The sequence below is a fragment of the Leucopleurus acutus genome (assembly GCF_964270905.1).
Source record: "Leucopleurus acutus genome assembly, chromosome: 10".
Lineage (NCBI taxonomy): Eukaryota > Metazoa > Chordata > Mammalia > Artiodactyla > Delphinidae > Leucopleurus > Leucopleurus acutus.
In genome coordinates this window covers 5,489,794-5,510,227 of record NC_139153.1, presented here as the reverse complement: position 1 = coordinate 5,510,227, position 20,434 = coordinate 5,489,794, and the positions used below count along the sequence as shown (strand labels likewise).

The 20,434-nt window shown below is 47.0% G+C and overlaps 1 protein-coding gene across 3 annotated transcripts in view; it reads left to right on the top strand.

Moving 5' to 3' along the window:
* Positions 1–14,271, top strand: part of TSEN2 (tRNA splicing endonuclease subunit 2) — a 33,049-nt gene extending 18,778 nt beyond the window's left edge. The window contains exons 6-12 of one of the 3 annotated variants that reach the window (XR_014326499.1): positions 2,074–2,124; positions 4,225–4,363; positions 10,398–10,434; positions 11,573–11,684; positions 12,735–12,824; positions 13,685–13,818; positions 14,117–14,271. Coding sequence is in view for 1 of the 3 variants with exons in the window: in XM_082847768.1 (XP_082703894.1) it covers positions 2,074–2,124; positions 4,225–4,363; positions 10,398–10,434; positions 11,573–11,684; positions 12,735–12,824; positions 13,685–13,744 (489 nt within the window). In the remaining 2 variants the exon portion in view is untranslated. Of the gene's footprint in view, positions 1–2,073; positions 2,125–4,224; positions 4,364–10,397; positions 10,435–11,572; positions 11,685–12,734; positions 12,825–13,684 lie in introns of all 3 variants that reach the window. The other 2 variants (XR_014326500.1, XM_082847768.1) reach the window with 2 other exon arrangements.
* The last annotated feature ends 6,163 nt before the right edge of the window (positions 14,272–20,434 follow it).

The window sequence follows — 20,434 nt, the reverse complement described above, 5'->3', positions numbered from 1 at the left end:
CCTGGTCCGGGAAGATCCCATATGCCATGGAGCAACTAAGCCCGTGCACCACAACTACTGAGCCTGCTCTCTAGAGCCCCCGAGCCACAACTACTAAGCCCACGTACCACAACTACTGAGCCCGCGTGCCACAACTGCTGAAGCCCATGCGCCTAGAGCCTGTGCTCCGCAAGAGAAGCCACCGCAATGAGAAACCCGCGCACCGCAAGGAAGAGTAGCCCCTGCTCGCCACAACTAGAGAAAAGCCCACGCGCAGCAACGAAGACCGAACACAGCCAAAAATCAATCAATCAATAAAATTTAATAAATAAATAAAGTAGTCCTCAAACCACATGTACTCTTAAAAATTATTGAAGGACCCCAAGGAGCATTTTTACGTGGGTTATATGTCAGTGTTTACCAAATTAGACATTAAAATGAAAACTTAAATATGTGTTTATTAACTCATTTTAAATTAATGATAATAAACCCACTATACATTAACATAAATAATATTTTTATTTAAAATAACTATTCTTTCAAAACAAAACAAATCCAGTGAAAAGAGTGGCATTGTTTTTCATTTTGGCAAAGACTTTAAGGTCTGGCTTAAGAGAAGTCCCCTGGATTCTCACATCTGCTGCTGCGCTCAGTCTGTTGTGGCGTCACGTGTCTTGGAGCCTCTGGGAAGAATGAGTATGAACAAGGCCAATAATGCCTTGATCACACAAAATGGTTTTGACTTTGAGAGCTCCTGCAAGGGTCATGGGGACCCCAGGATCCCCAGACTGACCACACTTAAAGGACCACTGCTGTAAAGAGAAGTGTCATCAGGTGGCCAGGAGAGGATGATGGTGGGGTGGATTGGGGCAATTCCTGAGGGTCAGGACGGTGTTTCCTTAGCAGGACCTTGTCACTGCTTGAAAGCCCTGCACCTTCACAGCCTGTGTACACTTGAGTCCTGAGCCCTGGGCGGGGAGGAAAAAAGCCATCAGCACCACTGTGGTGGAGCAGAAGCCTGAGGGCTCAGGGCAGGGACCACCTTCCTGCTGCCACCTGCACCAGAGGCCCCTCCAGGATACCTGAAATCTCATCTTCCATCCTCATGTTAAAAAAGAAAGTAGTTGGGCTTCCCTGGTGGCGCAGTGGTTGAGAGTCCGCCTGCCGATGCAGAGGATGCGGGTTCGTGCCCTGGTCCGGGAAGATCCCACATGCCGCGGAGCAGCTGGGCCCGTGAGCCATGGCCGCTGAGCCTGCGCGTCCGGAGCCTGTGCTCCACAACGGGAGAGGCCACAACAGTGAGAGGCCCGTGTACCGCCAAAAAAAAAAAAAAAAAAAAAAGTAGCATTTAGAGCCACCATTTCTTCGTCACTGACTACTACAGACTAGCCTCACCTGAGCTGTTCAGACATCAACGCAGATCCTAATCCCCTTGTACGGGCAGAGCCAACACCGGGGCCTGTTTGCTGCTGTCAGTGCTTGGCATTGTCTTGTTTTTGTCAGAAAGTTATTTTTATTTCCACGTCAGTGTGATTTTACTCAGCTGGGCCCGACCTTGTCTGCCGTTCCTCTTGCCTCCCCACGTGAGTGAAACATGGTGCCTTTCAATGAAGTTAATGGAAGATGGGGTTTACTCGATCGGAAATCACTTTACAGCAAGAGTGACCAAGAAACTCATTTGGTTTACACAAACCAAGTCTGCGTTGCCCACTTTCCACAATTTTCTACTTATTTTTTTCTATAAATTCTTTTCTCACTTTAGTAAGGTCATTTGACAGAGGAAAATCAAATGAGCACAGGTTTCTATTGTTGTTGCTATTCACATCGTTTTTCAGTTTAGCCGTGTGTTTTTATAAAGAAAAAATACATGGAAAATTTCATAGAAATGTGTTGTACTGATTCTAAACCATTTTATGACATTCGTATTTTAATCCTTGAAATTTGAATGAACCATTTATGTTTAAAAATATGTGACCATTTGGATGGTGATAAGGACATTAATTTGTATTTAACGCAAAGAGAAATCAGTCTGTAAAACAATTTCTCGACGTGGAACAGTTTCTGATGAGCATTTTCTGCTTGCTCTGTTTTTAGGCCTTCTTCCTGGTCTATGCTCTGGGATGTCTAAGTATCTACTATGAGAAGGTAAGATGTTTTATTCAGACCCAGTCCACTTAAAATTTCCCTGATGTTAAAAGCAGGTTGTAGTAATTTCCATATTGCTGTAATACAAATGTGTCCACTTTCACTGGATAAAATTGGAATTGAATTTCTTCTCTAAATTTAGGCTTTGGGTCCTGAATTGGGATTGTTCAGGCAAAAGCCAGCTTTGACCCTTTCAGACTGAATTTCATTCCCAGAGACTAGGAGGATAGCAGTATCTTCTGTAATGATCAGGAAATCTGTCAGAGCGGTACCAAAAATTAACAGCAAAAATAGAAACTACCCGTGTTGTAGCACCTGCTTCGGTAAAGGCTGTGAGTTAGGAGCTTTATATGCAGTACTTCTAGTCCTCAACTTGCGCCTGTAAAGACTTTTATAGACGAGGTAACTGAGGCTGAGGAAACACGTAACTCACCCAGGGTCACACAGCTGGTCTGGTTAGAATTAGTATTTGAACCTATGTCAGGACAGCTCCAAAGCCCATGATTTTGTGCTGTATCCTGCTGCCCTTAGCAGAACGTTAATCCCAGTGCTTGCCTCCTGGTAGAGGAATTGGGTGGAAGGCGAGACTTCACCGTACACTTTTGCACTTCTTGAATTTTCGCCCATGTGAATACAATACCTGTTCAAAATAATTCACGTGAAATTAAAATTAAGATGAAAAAGGTAAGCAGAACATTAGAACAGAGAAAATACATTTTATTCTGTTGTTGGGGGTACGTATTTTGTCATTCATCCGCCTCTAACTGTGTAAGTCCCCTTCATGAGTATCCCAGTGGTTTGGAAACGGGTGTCTGGCTGACAGGTGACCCATTGTCTGAGAGGGGGGCCGTCCTTAGCCCACCCCACCTCCTTCCCTGGGCCTTCACTGACATTTGTCGGGGCGTTCCAGCTGCTCTGTAGAACCCTCAGCCTCTGAAACTCGGTGGGCTGTCCAAGCCGGAAGTTCAGCCTTCTCCATGAGACTGTTGCTTGTTTTGGAGGGGGGTGGATTTCAAGACCACACACATATGGAGTTTCCACCTTAGGAACAACCGGTTGTTTTGTTTTGTTTGTTTTTTTAAAGGAGAAAAGAAAAAACAAAACAAAACCCAACTCTAGCTCATACTTATGGTGTTAAAATCTCAGACCGAGACAAACTGTGCAAGTCTCATTGAGTGACCGATCCGTAAACCAACTAACTGAAGGACTGGCCGTTTTAGTCAGCACTGAAATGAAGCGGAAAACCTTCCAAACTTACCTGGTCTTTCCTGTTGTGTTTTTGTGTTGGCACATCAGAATGTTCTCTGAACCGTTCTCAGTGTCTTCAAGTCCGACCTTAGAAACAAAATTCCCTTTGAAGCAGTTGGATTACTAACTTGTGCCTTGCAATAAATGTTCTAGTTTCAAAGACTAAATGGAACATGTTTTTGTAAAAATGTTACAGAATTATTTTTGGCTTTTCTGAATGTGGCCTGGCAAACCGCAGCTACCCATTAGGGTCTGTGCGTGCTGCAACGTGCGCCCTCTGGCTTTGGTGGACACCCGGCCCGCCCCCATTCCTCTGCCTGGACTGTTCTCCCACCAGCAGCCCCTCCGCTGCCCTCCCCCGCTTCGCTTGGCTGTTTCCAGCCTGCAGGGTTGCTGTCTCAAGGGGGCCTCTCACAGGTCCTCTGGGGCAGTGCTGTCCAGTAGAAACATGATGGGAGCCTCAGATGGGAGCCACATGCATAGTTTTCAATTTTCTGGTAGGCACATTAAAAAGGTTTTTTTTTAAGTCAGCTGAAATTGATTTACATTATTTACATAGTATATTTAACCCAACATATTTAAAATTGCTGGGATCATTTATATTCTTCTTTTCATTCTCAGTTTTGAAATTCAGTGTTTTTTTAACACTGGCAACACATCTAAGTTCAGAGGAGTGGCTGGCTGCCGCCACACTGGATAGCGCGGGTCTGGATCTTGCGGTTAAACCCTTTGTCATGGGCACCGTGTTTGTTTATCTTCTGCTCACACTTAGTATAGATGTTGTTGATTCACCGGCTGGATAAGGGGTGGATACATATGTCATAATGCTTTGTTTTCCCCCAACAACCCTAGGAGCCTTTAACGATTGTGAAGCTCTGGAACGCCTTCCGCGTAGTTCAGCCTACGTTCAGGACTACGTACATGGCGTACCATCACTTCCGAAGCAAGGGCTGGGTGCCCAAACCGGGCCTGAAGTACGGAACAGATTTGCGTAAGTGATTCTTGGCTTGGCAAGTGCGAGCACCAGGGTTCACATCAGATCCTGGGGTGAAAATCGAATCAGTTATATGTGCTGTTGCTGTTTTTTCCTGAGATGAAGGATGTCCTCCTGCCTTAGATAATCATGTTTGGATCGGGGTGGAGGGTATGTTTTCCTCTTTTCCGCTCTGAGATCTTAGAAGAGAGTCCACAGCCCCTACCCCCGCCTCTCTTTAGTGTGTGATCGTGTGATGTAGGGCAGTCCCTTATCTTCTGGGGTAGTCTCACCTGTCAGATTGTGTGCAATGCCATTAATAATCATTGTAGAACTGTGGTGATAATCACAGCTGACATTTATTGAGCCCTTTTTGTGTGCCAAGCATTGTAGGAGACGTTTGACGTGCACGACCTCGTTTAATCCTAATAGCAGTTCTATAAGATCAGAGCTCACCATCCTCGTTTTTCTGATAGGGAGACTGAAGTTGTGAGAGAAAGGGTCATTTGCCCCTAAAAGTTTCCAGGGTCAGTAACTCATAAGCCTGGGCTTTGAATGCTGGAGCCGAGGCCCTTGGAAACTTCTACACAGTACTGCCTCCCTCATCTTTATTTATAGGAGGGAGTCGGGACCCGCTGAGCACCTCATTCACCAGATAATTGCTCAGGGTCTTGTGTGAGCCAGATCTTCTTAGGTGCCAGGAACACAGAGGTGCACAAGACAGACAAAACTGCCTGGGTGGAGCTGCTCACGTGCTGGGGCGGGGCAGGGGTGAGGAACAAACAAGCAAACACATAAATACGTACTGTAATTTCAGGGTACTAAGAAAAATAAAGCAGAGTAAAGGAACAGAGAGTAAAAAAGAAACTTAGGGTGGTTAGGAAAGGGACTCTCTGAAAAGATGGGCCCCAAACAACAACAGAAACGTGACTACAGCGAGGGAACAGGTCACTTGACAGTCTGGGGAAGAATACCCAAGGCACAAAGGAGCAGCCAGTGCAAAGGCCCTGAGGCAGGACTTAGGAGCAGCACAAGGACAGTGCGTCTACAACTTAGAGGTCCGAGGGGGAGAGTGACGTGAGGTGATGTCTGGGGAAGATCACGTGGGGCTGGGCAAAGACTTGGGGTGTTATTCTGGTTATTGGAAGTCCTGGGAGATTTTGAGCAAAGGAGTGACATATTCAGTAACATGATTTAGTGAGACCTTTGTGTACTTTCTTACCAATAGATGGCAGGGGCGGGGGGCAAGGGACGGGAATGGAAGCAGAGGGAGTAGTTAGGGAAGCTGACCTGACCAGCCCTGCGGACAGAATGATCAGGACCAGCTCGAGATTAGTTTGCCAGGTTTCCAGATGATTGCGTGGCCCACAGGTCACAGCGTTTCAATAAGTGACGTAGCCGTTGCACTGCCGTCACTGGCTCCCCGCCCTGCTCTCCTTTTCCTGCCCCGTGAGAATAGCCGCTCCGTGTGAGCGCTTGGCAGGCCAGTGTGCTCACTGAATGGGCGAAACCTGAGCAGAACTTCCCAGTTGACCAGGCCACGGTGATGCGCTCTGAGGAGGTAGGGGTAACAGAAAGAGCTCTCCGGGCTCACACCGGTTCCATGTCTTACTACCTGTGTGACCTCAGGGAGGTCAGTTCATCTCTCTGAGCTTCCGTTCACTCATCATGTAACGTGGATAACAACATCTTTATAAGACAGCATCTTCTTTATAAAAAATAAAAACAAAACGTAGCCAGGGGAAGGGACCTCTGCTGAGTGCCTTGTAAGCATACCTTATTGCGTGTGTTTTCAGTACTCAAGCCGTATTTGTGGATGGTGAGTAGAGAAAACTTTCCGCATGGAAAAATAAACTGCCTTATAAGGCTGGATGCAAGGACAGACAGATGGACAGACTTTTAAAAAGAAAAAAAATATGTCAGCTGCTGTTTCCCAACCCCCCAAGGGCTTTGCCCCAGGAGGGGTGTATCGTGCCCTTGGAGCTGCTTGTGTGATTAGCGTGAGACCAGGTTTCTAGCCCAGCAGTGCCATGAAGGGTGTCTTCACATCTCCTGCTTTAGGGAGAATTCAGGAGCTGCGCTAGCCTGGGGTGCGAAGAGCAGCTTCCTAAACTTGACCTCTTCTCCAGGCACGGCTACATGGTGCTGCTGGTCTCTTAACAGCATCATTTTAATTTTGAAGGCGAGTGATGTGATCACACATACCCTAGAACACAGGCTACACCCAGGACGTGCTCCCTTAACAATTGTTTCTGCTCACAGAGGTAATGACTCATGACAAAGGGCCGGTAGGAAATTCACATCTTATCAGGGAAACCCTTCCCTTGACCAAGTCTTGTCAATCAGATTTCATTCCAGGAGCAGCGCTTGGAACAGGTGATAAGATCTCAAATCAGGCACAGCTGCCGGGCCAGTTGACCTTGATTGCCCTGTGCTGAAAACCAGGCCAGAAATCACTTGGGAGCCTTTCCGTACATCCCCCCCACCCCAGAAGCTGCTGCCGGCTCGTATGGTGACCAGGTGCCAAAAGCGCCAGGTGCCTTGGTGCTTTTCTTCTCCCGTCTTATTTCATCTTCACGCTCCGTGAGGCGTGTGGCGCTCACCTCCTTCAGTAGCTGAGGAAATTGAGGTTTCGAAGGGTCAGGGGAGTTGCCGAGGGTCCCACAGCTGGTAAGTACAGAGGTTAGGGCTGTTTGGGTCCCAGCTCTGTGTACTTCCCAGCACACCTGACTAACATTGCCAGCCAGAAAGCCGAAAACCAACTCCAGCCTTCTATTTTTGTCTTACGCATTCCCACCCGTTCCAAGTTTGGGTTCACGTGGACTGAGTTTGATCATGTGATTCCCCAGCTCCCTGCAAATTAGAAGTTGCAAAACAGGTAGAAGGAGGGGAGCCGTTAGAAGCCAGCAGAGTTACAGGATGTCCAGAGAAGAACCATTGCTGGTCGTGGCATCGGCCCAGAGCTGGTGGCTGGCTCTGCCCCAAGGGAGAGGCACTGGGGCCCCGTGCTCCTCACAGAGCAGGGAGGTGCACCTTCCTCCCATCCCCATCTTCAGTTCTTTCCCAAGCCACCCTCTTGGCTTATTCTTCTAATCAGACTTTAAATGTTTTTGTTAACATTTTCCACATTTGCACACATAATGCGTATTAAATCGTAAGTGTTTTTGCATGCAACTCCTGAGAATATTCTCCTCCATAATTATGGCATCATATAATACCTAAGAGAAATCAGAATTATTCATTAATATTAATCAGAATAATTAACAATTCATTATTGATTATTCATTAATATTAATTAATTATTCGGTAATATAATATCATAAAAATATCCAGTCCATATTTCAGTTTTCCCACTTGTCCCCACAATGTCTTTTGTGGCTGTTTGGTTTTTGATTTTTTTGACAGGCTCCACTCAAGATTCATTTGTCACATTGAGAGCATTTACCACTTTTAGTTTCCTAGGGAGGCCATGAGAAAAGACCACAAACTGGGGACCTAAAGCAGCAGAAGGTCTAGAGGCCGGAAATCTGAAACCACGGCATTGGCGGGGCCATGCTCCCTCCGTTCCTTCCCGCCTCCAGCTTCTGGTGGCGCCAGCTGTTCCGTGGCTGTGGCTGCATCCCTCCAATCTCTGCAAAGATCCTTTTCCAAATAAGGTCACATTCACAGGTCCCAGGAATTGGGACGTGGACATATCTTTTGGGGGCCACCATTCAACCACTGCAGTCTCTTCAGTCTTTTTTAATCTAAGAGTCCCTCCACCTGTTTGTTTTCTGTGACGTTGACTTTTTTTGAAGAGTCCCGTAGGGTGTCCCACAGTCTAGGTATGTCTGATCACTTCCTCGTGGTTAGATTCGGGGTTGCCGTTTTTTTGCAAGCACGGGTGATGTGTGTCCTCACTGGGCCACGTCCAGGGGTGCCTGATGTCAGGTTGTCCTACTGCTGGTGATGCCGTTTTTTATTGTGTTTTATTTTTATAAAAATAATTATTTTTATTTTTAAAATAGGGCAGCCATTGTCGGGTGTCTGCGCTTTTCCTTTTGTAGTTCACAAGTGACTTGTAGGGTGACACTGAATATCTGGTTCCCTAGTAGTTACAGTGGTTGCCCAAATTGATTATTGCCCTGATCACTGTGTTCTGACTCTATCATTCCTTCCGCACGTCACGTCTGGTGTTAGTGTAAGAAAGCACGTTTCCTCTCTTCTCCCTCTTCGTTCAGACTTTATTTTTAAATACCCACTATTTCTTAGACTTCTGAAGCTTTCATCTTTCTACCTGGGAGGCATTTTGGTAAAACTATTTCATTTTCCCCTCTGAATACACTGTTATCATCGTACTCTCTATTATCATGGGTAACTCTTCGAGCACCTCCACCTGCATTGTTACCCCCATTTTCCATAAGCAGATTGAAACACAAGTGTCATCATATGGTCTTGGCATTGCTGAGCCTTGAGTTGGGGTCTGACTGATGCCATGTTTATGCTTTTAACCCCTAAGCTGCACCTCCATCGTAGTCAGGCATCTGAATGGTCTGGAGCTGCTTTCAAGCTGTGTCACTTTCCAGATGCATCTTAGGTGAAGGATGTGTAACTGATCATAGCTAATAGCATATGAGGGCTAGAGGAGATTTTAATTTCCCCTCATGTCTTCATTTTATGATTTTTGGAGACTGAGGCTCAGGGAAGTTAATAATGTGTTTAAAGCCACACAATTAGTAGTGGCAGAGATCAGGCCAAAACAGAACCCCGAATTCAGTCTCATCTCAGTACAGGGTCTCCTTCCACTGCACCACATCCCCAGAAATTGAGAAATAGGTGTTTAGATATTTACTTAAATGTGGGCCCTTACACAGTGAATTTGAGCTGACTTGCCAAATACTTTAAGTACAATTTAAATAGGAAATATGTTCATAGGAAGGAAAGGTGACCATGGAAAATATACGTGAAGGGTTACTGTATCATCCATTGGGTCCTAAACTGGTTCTGACCTCGTGGTGCGTGAGCTAAAGGGAAACGTGATTAAATACCGGGTTTATGCCCAAAAGGAAAAGTTCTGCCAGTTCCTCAAAGGAAACAAAGCTTTCCTGCCTTGGTTTTTGCACAAGCTCACGGATATAATTGTTAGTTAAGGTAGTTCCTGCGGCTGTCGTTACATATAAATTCCAGATTTCATGGGCTTAATTAACACTAGAAGTTAATTCTGTTCATGTGAAATCCAAAGCCAGTGTCTGAGTGGTAGGTGGACCAACTCCCGCAGGGACTGCAGGGGCCCGGCTTCTTGTGGTCCCACGAGCTTCACTCGGCCTCACAAAGGAACAAGCACGAAGTGCCCCGGGACGCACAGCCACTCCTTGCTGCTCGGGAGGCTGATACGGTGTCTCTCACGTGCCTGGGGAGAGAGCAAACAGATCTGGTGGGCAGATCTCCGCACCCTGCCACAGGCTGTGCGCCCCCGAGGGCTCGCCTGCACTTCCACGGTCCACGGCAGACCCCGGCCAGTCACTCTGATCTCCACAGACTGAATGAGGTGGGCAGGCGGGTCTCCGAGTGGCGTGTGTGCTTATGTGACTTTTTCCCCACTTGACTTTGAATTTCCTAAAAGTAGGCATGAGTCTCATTCATCTTTAGCACCAGCACCTATCCTGTACCGGCCAGAGGAGCTCAGACCCTGAATGACGATTCAGAAGATTTGAAATGGATAACTGAACGTTGGTCCTCATTATACCAACTTGACACGCTTGACATGATTTCACACTCTCTCTCTGGAGAGTGTAAGACAAGAAACAGGACAAAAATTGCTTATACTTGGATTTGGAGTTCATTTGTGGGGTGCAGGTGGGACGCGAGGATATTAGGGTCTTGGCACCAGATTTCCTTTGCTAATTTTTGTTCCAGGGGAAAAAACAGTTTGGGTTTTAAAAACAGACCACAGGGTGTATTACAGGTTACCCACATAGAGAGCACTGGGTGTTTGAAGAAGAAAATACTTTATAAGTATAAAATGAGACTTGGATTTCAAGCGGTTACAAGTTTTCTTTCTTTTTCTTTGCAGTGTTGTATCGCAAAGGCCCTCCATTTTACCACGCAAGGTTTGGAGTGATTTTTTTTTTTTTTTTGGAGTATAGTTGATTTACAGTGTTGTGTGTGTTTCTGCTTTACAGCAAAGTGATTCCGTTACACATACACATATATTCATTCTTTTTTAGTTTCTTTTCTCATTTTGGTTATCACAGAATAATTGAGTGGAGTTCCCTGTGCTATGCAGTGGGTCCTTGTTGGTTATCTATCTTGTGCATATTAGTATGTGTGTGTTCATCCCAAGCTCATGATTTATTGGAGTGATTTGTAAATAAGTTCATGGCTTAAAGTGACAGGAGGAAATTTCTGAGCCCCAGTTTAATTTTCAGAGGCACACAAATAATTAGAGTCAAATTCCTCCTGGTTTAATAGGAATAGATACTATATGTCTGTCCCTTATAAGTTGAAGTTGTTACACTATCTATAAAATAATAAATAGGTCAGGATAATTTATGTTTTAGCATTAAACATTGAGTTAGTCTATGCAGTTACTACTATATAGTAATTATTCATCTTCATATCAGTGAGTATTATTATCTAAACAGTTGAGTGAATTCACAGGTTTCACGCTGGGAGAAATATTTCTGTTCCTTTCCTGTAAGTGCTGAATCAGGCTTATAGTTTGTAATGTAAAGTGTGAGTTTTTCATTAATACTTTTCCCAGTAGTAGTCTAGGGGAATTCAGGATCAGATGCTGTGTGTTTTATTTTCTGTATTTTCGTTCTTGGTAGGACAAACAATGTTATTTTTATTTTATTTTAATATTTATTTATTTATTTTATTTTTGGCTGCATCGAGTCTTAGTTGCGGCACGCGGGATCCTCCGCTGCGATGCGTGGGCTCCTCGTCGCGGGGCTCAGGCTTCTCTCTAGTTGTGGTGCTTGGGCTCCAGAGCACGTGGGCTCTGTAGTTGTGGCACACGGGCTCTCTAGTTGTGGCCTGCATGGTCAGTAGTTGCGGCACGCGGTCTTATTTGCCCCGCGGCATGTGGGATCTTAGTTCCCTGACCAGGGATCGAACCCACGTCCCCTGCGTTGGAAGGTGGATTCTTAACCACTGGACCACCAGGGAAGTCCCAAGCACTGTTCTTTGTAAATGGGTTGACTTCATGTTTTTTTTTTTTTAAACACCCTTTGCCTTGTTTTCCAGTTACTCTGTCATCATCGAGCTGGTGGATGACCGTTTTGAGGGCTCTCCTCGCAGACCTCTCAGCTGGCGGTCCCTGGCTGCCTTGAGCAGAGTTTCAGTCAGTGTCTCCAAGGTAACACCGCATCAGCTTTGGGGTTCACGTGTCATTTAAATGGTTGGATTTTTCGTCTTAACTGTGGTAGAAGCATAGAAGTCACGTGTAGGGACCGCAGAGCATTTGTGTGAACGAAGCTCTGGAAGCTGGTCCTCCTCTCCGTTTTTCCCCCCACCAGCTAGTGCACAGCTCTAGGGGTGGAGCTCCGAGGTTTCCCATGGGGATGGGTGTCAGTGGGCATTGCCTTCCTTCCTTCCTGGGGGCAAGCCCAACCAGCACGTGCTCAGAATCCACTCCCACTCATTCACAGATGACTCAAAAAACACTGACGTGTTTGTTTTTTCATAGGTAGCAGATCTCTCAAAGAGAGAGAGGAAGGGAATTAATATTTATCGCTAAACACCTTATGTCTTTTCTCACTACCCTGTTATTATCCTCATCCGAAGGGTGAGGAATCAGAGTCAGAGATGTTGGGTGACCAATCCAAGAACACACAGCTCATGAGCAGAGCTGGGATTCAAACCCAGAGCCACGTGACTGCCCCACCTGTGTTCTCCGATATCCCACTGCCGTCAGGTTAGGAGGGACATTTCGTCTCATACCAGGACTACGAAGAATGGAAGTTTTGTGTGTTCTCTGCTACTCAGTAACTCTCTGAGTTCTCCTTCCCGCAGCTGCTGGAGGCGTGCAGGGCGTTGAGGCCGGAAGGGCCAGCAGGGCCAGATGGCAGCTGCCTGGGCGCAGGCTACGTTGCTTAGGCTTTATCCTGTGCGAGTCACTTTGTCCTAGAGAAATAGGGGTCTAAACCGTTTCCAGTATTGAATATTTTAAATGCTGTGTTTATAATCAGCATATGTGCTCTGTTTGCATTCTCCTGCCATGTCGACGATGACTGAACGGCAGGTCTTTGGTCCAGAGTGGGGCCTGGTTACGTTCCCGGGAGGAAACGCACATGCTTTGTGAGCTTCGAGCAGCACACACTGAGAGGGGGTGGAGGCAGCCGCGTTTCCTGCCCAGAATTTGGATTTGTTTTGTGGGATACGGAGTTTGTTTTTCATGTCTCAATAGGAATTTATGCTGTGCTATTTGATTAAACCCTCCACCATGACTGACAAAGAAATGGAGTCCCCAGAATGCATGAAACAAATTAAAGTTCAGGTAGGTGAACTCGGAAACAAATTCATGTCGTCACAAAGGCTCTGCCCAGCGCATTGCGTCCCTTGGAACCTGTGGTCCCGAGACAGGACGGGAAAAGCGTCTCGCCTCAGCAACGAGAGCCCTCTCAGGTCCTTCCCCTCTGAACCCAGCCTCGCTCCCCCTTAACCCTGTGGCCCCTTGTCCTGTGATGTCCTCTGGTTTCCGCCCCTGCCGGGAGCAGCCCAGACCTCTCCTGGGTCTCGGCCCCTGAAACGACAAGGGTCACTGTTGGCTCGCCACCTCCTTGAACATCTTGTCTGGCTGCTGGGGGCCTGTGTTGGGCTGAGGCTCCCGCATCTTCCTGGCGGGATTTTCTCTGCCGGCACTGCCGACCCGCCATCCAGTTGCCCATCCCGCAGCAGGCCAGCCGTTGGTCCCCAGGGCCCAAGCGCCTCGTCCCCCTGTTTATCCTGCTCACACCCACTGGCTCAGCTCTTCATAAAATGCCAGTCGAGACCCACGTCTCCCTTCCCCGTGCTGCCCCAGACACACCGGCACCGTCACAGACCTGGTACTGTGTTGAACGGTGGGTTCGCACCAGCACTCCTGTTCCTGAAATGTGCTGGTAGGAGACCACAGCAGGGGTAGCTCTTAGAATCTGGGGGTGATTACTGTAGATGCTGTAGATGTTTCCACATGAGGTCTGTTTGCTACATTCACATTTCTCCAAATGTTTAGTTACAAGGAATGGGGAGCAGGTATCATCCTTGTACAGACAGCTCTCTACAAAATGTCTCTGCCATGCTGTATGCCTAGCGTGTTCACGTTCGTTCATTTCTGTTTTTGCAATTCAGTCGCCTTTGTATTTTGATTGGTTACAGGAGGTGATTCTGAGCCGGTGGGTTTCTTCACGGGAGAGGAGCGATCAAGACGAACTTTAACAGCTCAGCCTCAGGTTTCTGATTCCACCAGCAAATATTACTGAGTCTCGTGTATAAGCCAAGTTCAGGGCGAGGTAAAGAGTCCTTTTATTGTAATTGCCCATTAATGTAAAAGTTTTAAAGAGCGTGGCACTCCCAGCACCGGAAAGTGTTAGTGTGTTAGAAGTTGAAATTACACAGGGAAGAAGAGCCCTGTGCGGGGACTACAGGTTCTGTCCTTGGATCGGTCACTCACTGACCCCGGGCCTCTCGCCTCAGGGCCTCGTCCTTTCTGCGAGGGGGCTGGACTAGGCCAGTCCCAAGAGGACCCTCCCAGCAACAGGCAACTTCTGTTACTCTCTGATTTTACCTGAAATGGTAGTTTCTCTCCAGGTGGCTCTGCAGTTTTCAGGGCACCACTGTGCACCTGCCTCTCTCATTACCCACGTCCAATCTGTCCTGGAAGAGGGGCTTCTGTCCACAGGTCTCCAGCTCTCCAGGAACTTCAGCCAATTTCGCAAACGTGGGAAATTCCATTTACTGTCTACCAAGGATTTCTGTATCATAGGAAGCATTTCTGTATCATAGGAAGCATTTTAAAACACATTACCTCATTATTTAATTCTCAGTGAACTTATTGGTGGGCACGTTGTGTAGAGTACACAACAATATTGTACAGGATTAGATAAGAATTGTATCTTGCTTCACTGAACTCATTATAAAATAAAAATATGTGGTGAAAAAATGAATGGAGATACATAGTGAATGCAATTAATATTTGGTAAAACACAGTAAACGAAGCCCTTTTTTAAATTGTTTAGATGACAATGAAGAGTTGCCTGAGGGGCAGCGGGGGGTGGAGGGGGATGGGTGGAGGGGACGGTGAACAATGTCTGAGATCCACCCAGCACCCAAATTCACATCGCTGGCCGGCAGCCTTCTCCTTGACACCAAGTACCCCAGAAGCGGACGGCTAAGAACCATCTTGGGGAGCTGTGGGGTGAAAACACCAGAATGGGCCTCTGTTTGCATTCCCTTGACCTTGGGCTTAGAGCTCCTGATGACTGAAGATTCTGCTTGAGGTTGAGTGTTTAAGGGGTTGCTTCTCTTCTCCTCACGATACCGCTCTGGCAGCCAGACCGTTTCGTCGGCGTGATCTGCGTCTTACAGATTTGGAGTCCAGGTGATGGAGCTCCCCTTCCTTCCCTGTTTCAGACCAGTAAAGCCCATCCGTTTGAAAGAGCCTGTGGCAGCCTTCTTGCTCTTCATCAGTGATGAGAATAGTTGGTCAGCATTTTAACCGTCCGCCTTGCTTACTCCAGGCTCCTTATACCGCAGAAGACTTGGCTTTGAACCACCACTTTATCAAAACCTTGAAAGTTAGCAAAAAATTTCAAGAGTCGTTTCTTTCCTATTTCATTCATCGTTTGTGATGACACTCCTTTCCAAGCCTAATCAGTGCATCGAATGCCTTTATGGTAAAAACTCTGCCGTGAATCCTTCATCAAAGTTCAGTCACCCTATCAGCTCTCCAGGTACTGTATCATCAGCTGATATGCTTTGAAGGTTGTGGTGACTCCTTGGAATAAAGGCTACATTAAAGGTGTGTAAAAGCGGAAAGACCACAGTTATTATCCGTAACTGAAAGCTCTAGAAGGATGTCTAGAAGCATCGTCTTCCGTCAAAGAAGCCTCGTGTGAAAGATTCTCCTGCGTCATGTGTATGGTTTGAACACCGTCTAGCAGGCCATGCGCTTTGTTTTCAAAAAAAAAAAAAAAAAAAGCTCAGGTTCATCAAGATTGGAAATTTGCTCTGCAGTACAGCCACCTTCGGGAATTTCAGGGGTTCACTGGGGGAGCTGCTGCAGCCTTCCATGCAGCTGCAGTCAGGCTTACATAAATCTCCCAGACCTTCCAGGCTGGCTTTAAAACCGAAGTCCATCACCAGATCCTCGCTCCCCATCACTTTTCTAACTCTCCATCTGTACCAGCATGTGCTCAGTGGCATCACGCTGACTGGCTGTGCATCCTCTATACACGAATCTCACTAGCTTGATAAAAATAGCTCCCATGCTCCAGAGACTGCGAGACTTTGTGGAACCCACGCATTTCACAAGTTGTGCTTTGTCACCCACCCAATGCAAAAACCATACACAGGAAAGGGACGCACGTACTTGGCCGAGGTTATATCTTTTATATGATCACCCTTCTCAATAGACTGTCGCTCCAGCTTTTTTTCCTAACAGAGGGGATTTCCTCAGCCTCTGAAACTCACCTGCTTTCTTCATGGACTTCTCCACTTCCAGAGGAGACAGTTCCACCTAATAAAGTGGGGAAAATGAAGTGGTAACACACTACACACCTAAACAGCGTAAGTTCCCGGCAGTCGGCTAAGACAGCGGCGTGTGCTGCGGCCTCTGTTCGGCTCAGACACTCAGAACTTGAGTGATTTTGCTGCAGGCTCTTACGTATTCATCATTTTTCACTTGGATAGCCAATATGGGCTAATGTTGTTTTGCAAACCATTACAGCCAGTATTTGGATAGTGAGAGTCGAGATGGGGCAGATACCTTTGTGTTCTTGTTTAGCCCGTAGCAGCCTCTGAGTTCAGGGAGTGGGACGCTCCACAGGAGGAATAGGGAGGCTCAGAGGTGGCCGCCGTATGCCACCGCCAGGATGTCCACGCGGGGGACTTGAACCAAGAGCCCTCGGTACCTCTGTGAGATCACCACAGCTGAAGTGACACCGGCCCAGAAAAATCATGAGAGTCAACAGAACAGCCCTGCTCGGGCTCATCCAGTGGAGGTTAGAGGGGAAGGCCACCCACCGCTCCAGGCAGGGCCTGGGGTGTGCTGGCAACGCTGGGCAGTGGTCCCCACCTCAAGGTTGGGGTGTAGCCCGGGGCCCCTGTCACCAGGAACGTGCTGGTCCATGTCACTTGGCACACAGTGTCAGGGGTTCGCAGATTCCATGAGGACCCTCTGTGGATCCAGGGTCAGGAACGTCGGTGCAGAGTGTGGTTCTTAGCTCGTAGTTTCCCCAGAGAGAATTTTATTGAAGTCAGTGTAGTGGAATGAGCCTTCTAGAAAGGAAACATTGAGATCTCAGCTCTGCCTCTCGTGGTTCTGTGACCTTGGACGATTTACTTGCCCTTATGAGCGTTGATTTTCTTATCTCTAAGATGGGCCGATGATACTGTTTATGACTCTCACCTCAATAAAAGAAAGTAAAAATAATAATATAATGTTAGTGGGAATTCCCTGGCGGTCCAGTGGTTAGGACTCAGCACTTGCACTGCCGTGGGCCTGGGTTCAACGTCTTGTCAGGGAACTGAGATCCTGCAAGCCACATGGCACTGCCAAAAAAATAATAGTGTTCCCCCAGCGGGTTGCTGGAGGATGCAGCGGGCTGGTCCTTACAGGGTGCTTTAAGCACAGAGCCTGGCCCATAGCACCCTTCAGCTCTGCAGCTGTGAGGGTTCATCTGGGGGAAGGAGGAGGCACCATGTCCTTACAGCCACAGTGCACACTGCCTGTGACAGCTGCTGCTTACACGGGTGATTACCGTAGGTTGATTCTCCTGCCTTTGTGGAGGCTGGCCTTTTCTGACCTCAGCCCCAAACTATAAGGGAAAATGGTGATATCTGTGCCTTCACTGTTCTAAAATTCCCTCATAAAGAGATTCAATTCTATAGAATAATTCGTTTATATGTAACACTTGGCAGGGATTAAACCAACATGAATGGGACATAGTTTTAGGCAGGTTTACCAGGCTGGACCTGGTTAGGTTTCCCAGCATTTTTGAGCATAGTATACAGATCTGAAAGTTCATTGTTACTTATTGTTAAAGTTTTTATTTTGTCTTAATTATTTTACCTTTATTAAACCATTTTCATTTTCTTTAAAAAAAAAAAGTTGCTCTTTCCTTGAACGTGGTTTTTAGTGTTCTCCTGTGGGGAAAGTACTTAGGCTGAAAAGAAATTAAATGTCTCTCCTCCCCATCACCCACCTCCCGTTTGTGATTTTTACAACCGAATTGAATTTTTTAAAACCTGATTACAGGGACTTCCCTGGTGGCGCAGTGGTTGAGAGTCCGCCTGCCGATGCAGGGGATACGAGTTCGTGCCCCGGTATGGGAAGATCCCACATGCCGCGGAGCGGCTGGGCCCGTGAGCCATGGCATGGCCGCTGAGCCTGCACGTCCGGAACCTGTGCTCCACAACGGGAGAGGCCACAACAGTGAGAGGCCCGCGTACCGCAAAAAAAAACACAAAACAAAACAAAAAAAGAAAAACCTGGGTCCAAGAGTCCAGGTCTACACTAGGAAAACAGTGGTGACCTTGGGAACATTGCTTAATCCCTCTGAACCTCAGTTTCCTCACCTGTGAAGTGGGCGTAATTACTAGCTCCTGAGTTTGTTTCGCAGACTAAGTGAGATGGTCTGTGAAAGAATCTGGCACATTATAGGTGTGCTTTTTTCCCTTTCAGATAAACCAAAAGTGTGAGCATTGACGTAATTATTTCCTCTAGGAAGTAAAAAGCCTATTTTATGCCCTGGTAGGTAACACAGTGGAGGAGGAGGTGACAGAAAAAGTTCGAGGTAAAGTAGTGAAGACAGCTCTGGGGATGGGGGAGGGGTACCATGGTAAGCACTTCCTGCACGAAGGGAGCGAGGTGCAGCCATTGCGGGTGGCTTCTTGTTTTTTTAATATTGTTTATTGGGTTTTCCTGGTTATAAGAGTAATCCATGCACACTGTGGAGGCTTTGGAAAAATGCCTTCGTGTGGGTTAGTTTAGTCTTGCGGATCGGTGACTCTGTGGCCTTGCTGTGAACGGGAGCCCAGCCGTCCATCATCCCAGGAGCGCTGACGGAGACAGATGTGTGCCCAGGGCTGCGCTCACCGCTGATGTGAAGGAGTGCACTTGGGCTGCCAGGTGGACCTCAGATTTCATCTGGGGTTGGAGTTGGTGCCAGTGCTGAGGATTCTCAGCTCACACTTCTGCAGAGCTGAGCCACGTCGCCCATCTGTCTGTGGTATTCTGATGCCGCATTTCCTTTACTGGGGTAAAACCTGTAGGCTGGTACTGTGGTTTTGTGAGCAGGGCATTTGTAGCCTGCTGAAGTGAAAGAAGAAATACGAGGCCGACCGCTACCAAAGGCACCTCCAGGGTGTAGAGCAGCCCCGAAAATAGGGAGTGGGGATTGTTAAAGCTTTGTTTGAAAATCAAGGTCAAGCACTTGGAGAAAGTAGCATGAAATTAGCGTTTCTAATATTAACAATTCTTTTTTTGTTTTGTTTTTTATTTTTGGACTGCATTGGGTCTTCGTTGCTGCGCGCGGTCTTTCCCTAGTTGCGGCGAGCAGGGGCTACTCCTTGTTGCGGTGCACAGGCTTCTCATTGTGGTGGCTTCTCTTACTGCAGAGCATAGGCTCTAGGTGCACAGGCTTCAGTAGTTTTGGCACGCAGGCTTAGTAGTTGTGGCTTGCAGGCTCTAGAGTGCAGGCTCAGTAGTTGTGGCATACGGGCTTCGTTGCTCTGTGGCATGTGGGATCTTCCCAGACCAGGGCTTGAACCCATGTCCCCTGCATTGGCAGGCAGATTGTTAACCACTGTGTCACCAGAGAAGTCCCAACAATTCTTATTGTAATTGTTTTATGACATGTTTCTTATCTTCTGTTCATATTTGAATGCTGATGAAAGCAGAATGCTTATCTTCTCTAACGATGGCAAATTGCTGACCCAGTTGCCGCCCACCCTGCGTGCCACTGGTCGCTTTCGGGTTGCTAGGTGCTGGAGGTAACTGCACAGGCTTTGCAGTCAAACCTGGTCTGAACCCTGGTTTTGCCACTGGGTGCCTTTGGGCAAGTCCGTTTCCCTTGTCATCTGTAAAATGGGCATGATGTCAGTACCTACCTCACAGGATGGTCTTAGAGATTAAAAGAGAAGAGTAAGAAGTGTTTACTCTGGTGTGGAGTCTTTTATGAATACGCGTTAATTGCAGCTGTTATGATTACTAATAATAGGGTAAAGAACTGGTCCAGGGAAGCAGAGTCCTAAGACAGAGCTTAAAGAGAATGGGGCAAATCGGAATATCCCCCAAACCCCACGCTCCTTTCATCTTTACCCGCTGAGGTCTTTATGATTCCTTGAACACAGAGTAGCAGGCAGGTTGTTTAAGGTGGTCTCATTTTCTAGGTAGGAAGTTTTGTATTTCTTAAAGAACAGTCCTAAAACTTAACAAATGCAAATGCTGAGCTGCCTGCATTTTTTCCCACTGAAGTCGCTAGTGTGGAACACTGACCAATGCCTCTTTGGAAACAAGCTTGAAGAATCTGTAGCAAGTTTTCGGAATATCTTTATTACTGAGTAACTATTGCTACCTTGAAGATGGGTTTGTTTTTTGGAAATTAGACATGGTTCGGTGCCCACGCTGAGGAATAAGATTAGGTGGATAGTATATCACGTTTGGTCAAAAACAAAGAGTTCTGGAAGCAGTTTCCAAAGAGGAATCCTGAAATGTTTTGATCACTGGCTATTTAAAGTCTGATTATCTGGGTGTAAAAATTCTAATATGCTTGTTAACAATCCTTGTGGTTACTCATCTCAGTCGTCCCCTTCCTCCTCCTGAAGGTATGAGAGACAGAAGACGGACTTTCATCGTGTCCTTTCTGAATTCTGCACCTAGAGTGGGCAGAGGAGGTGATTCGCTGT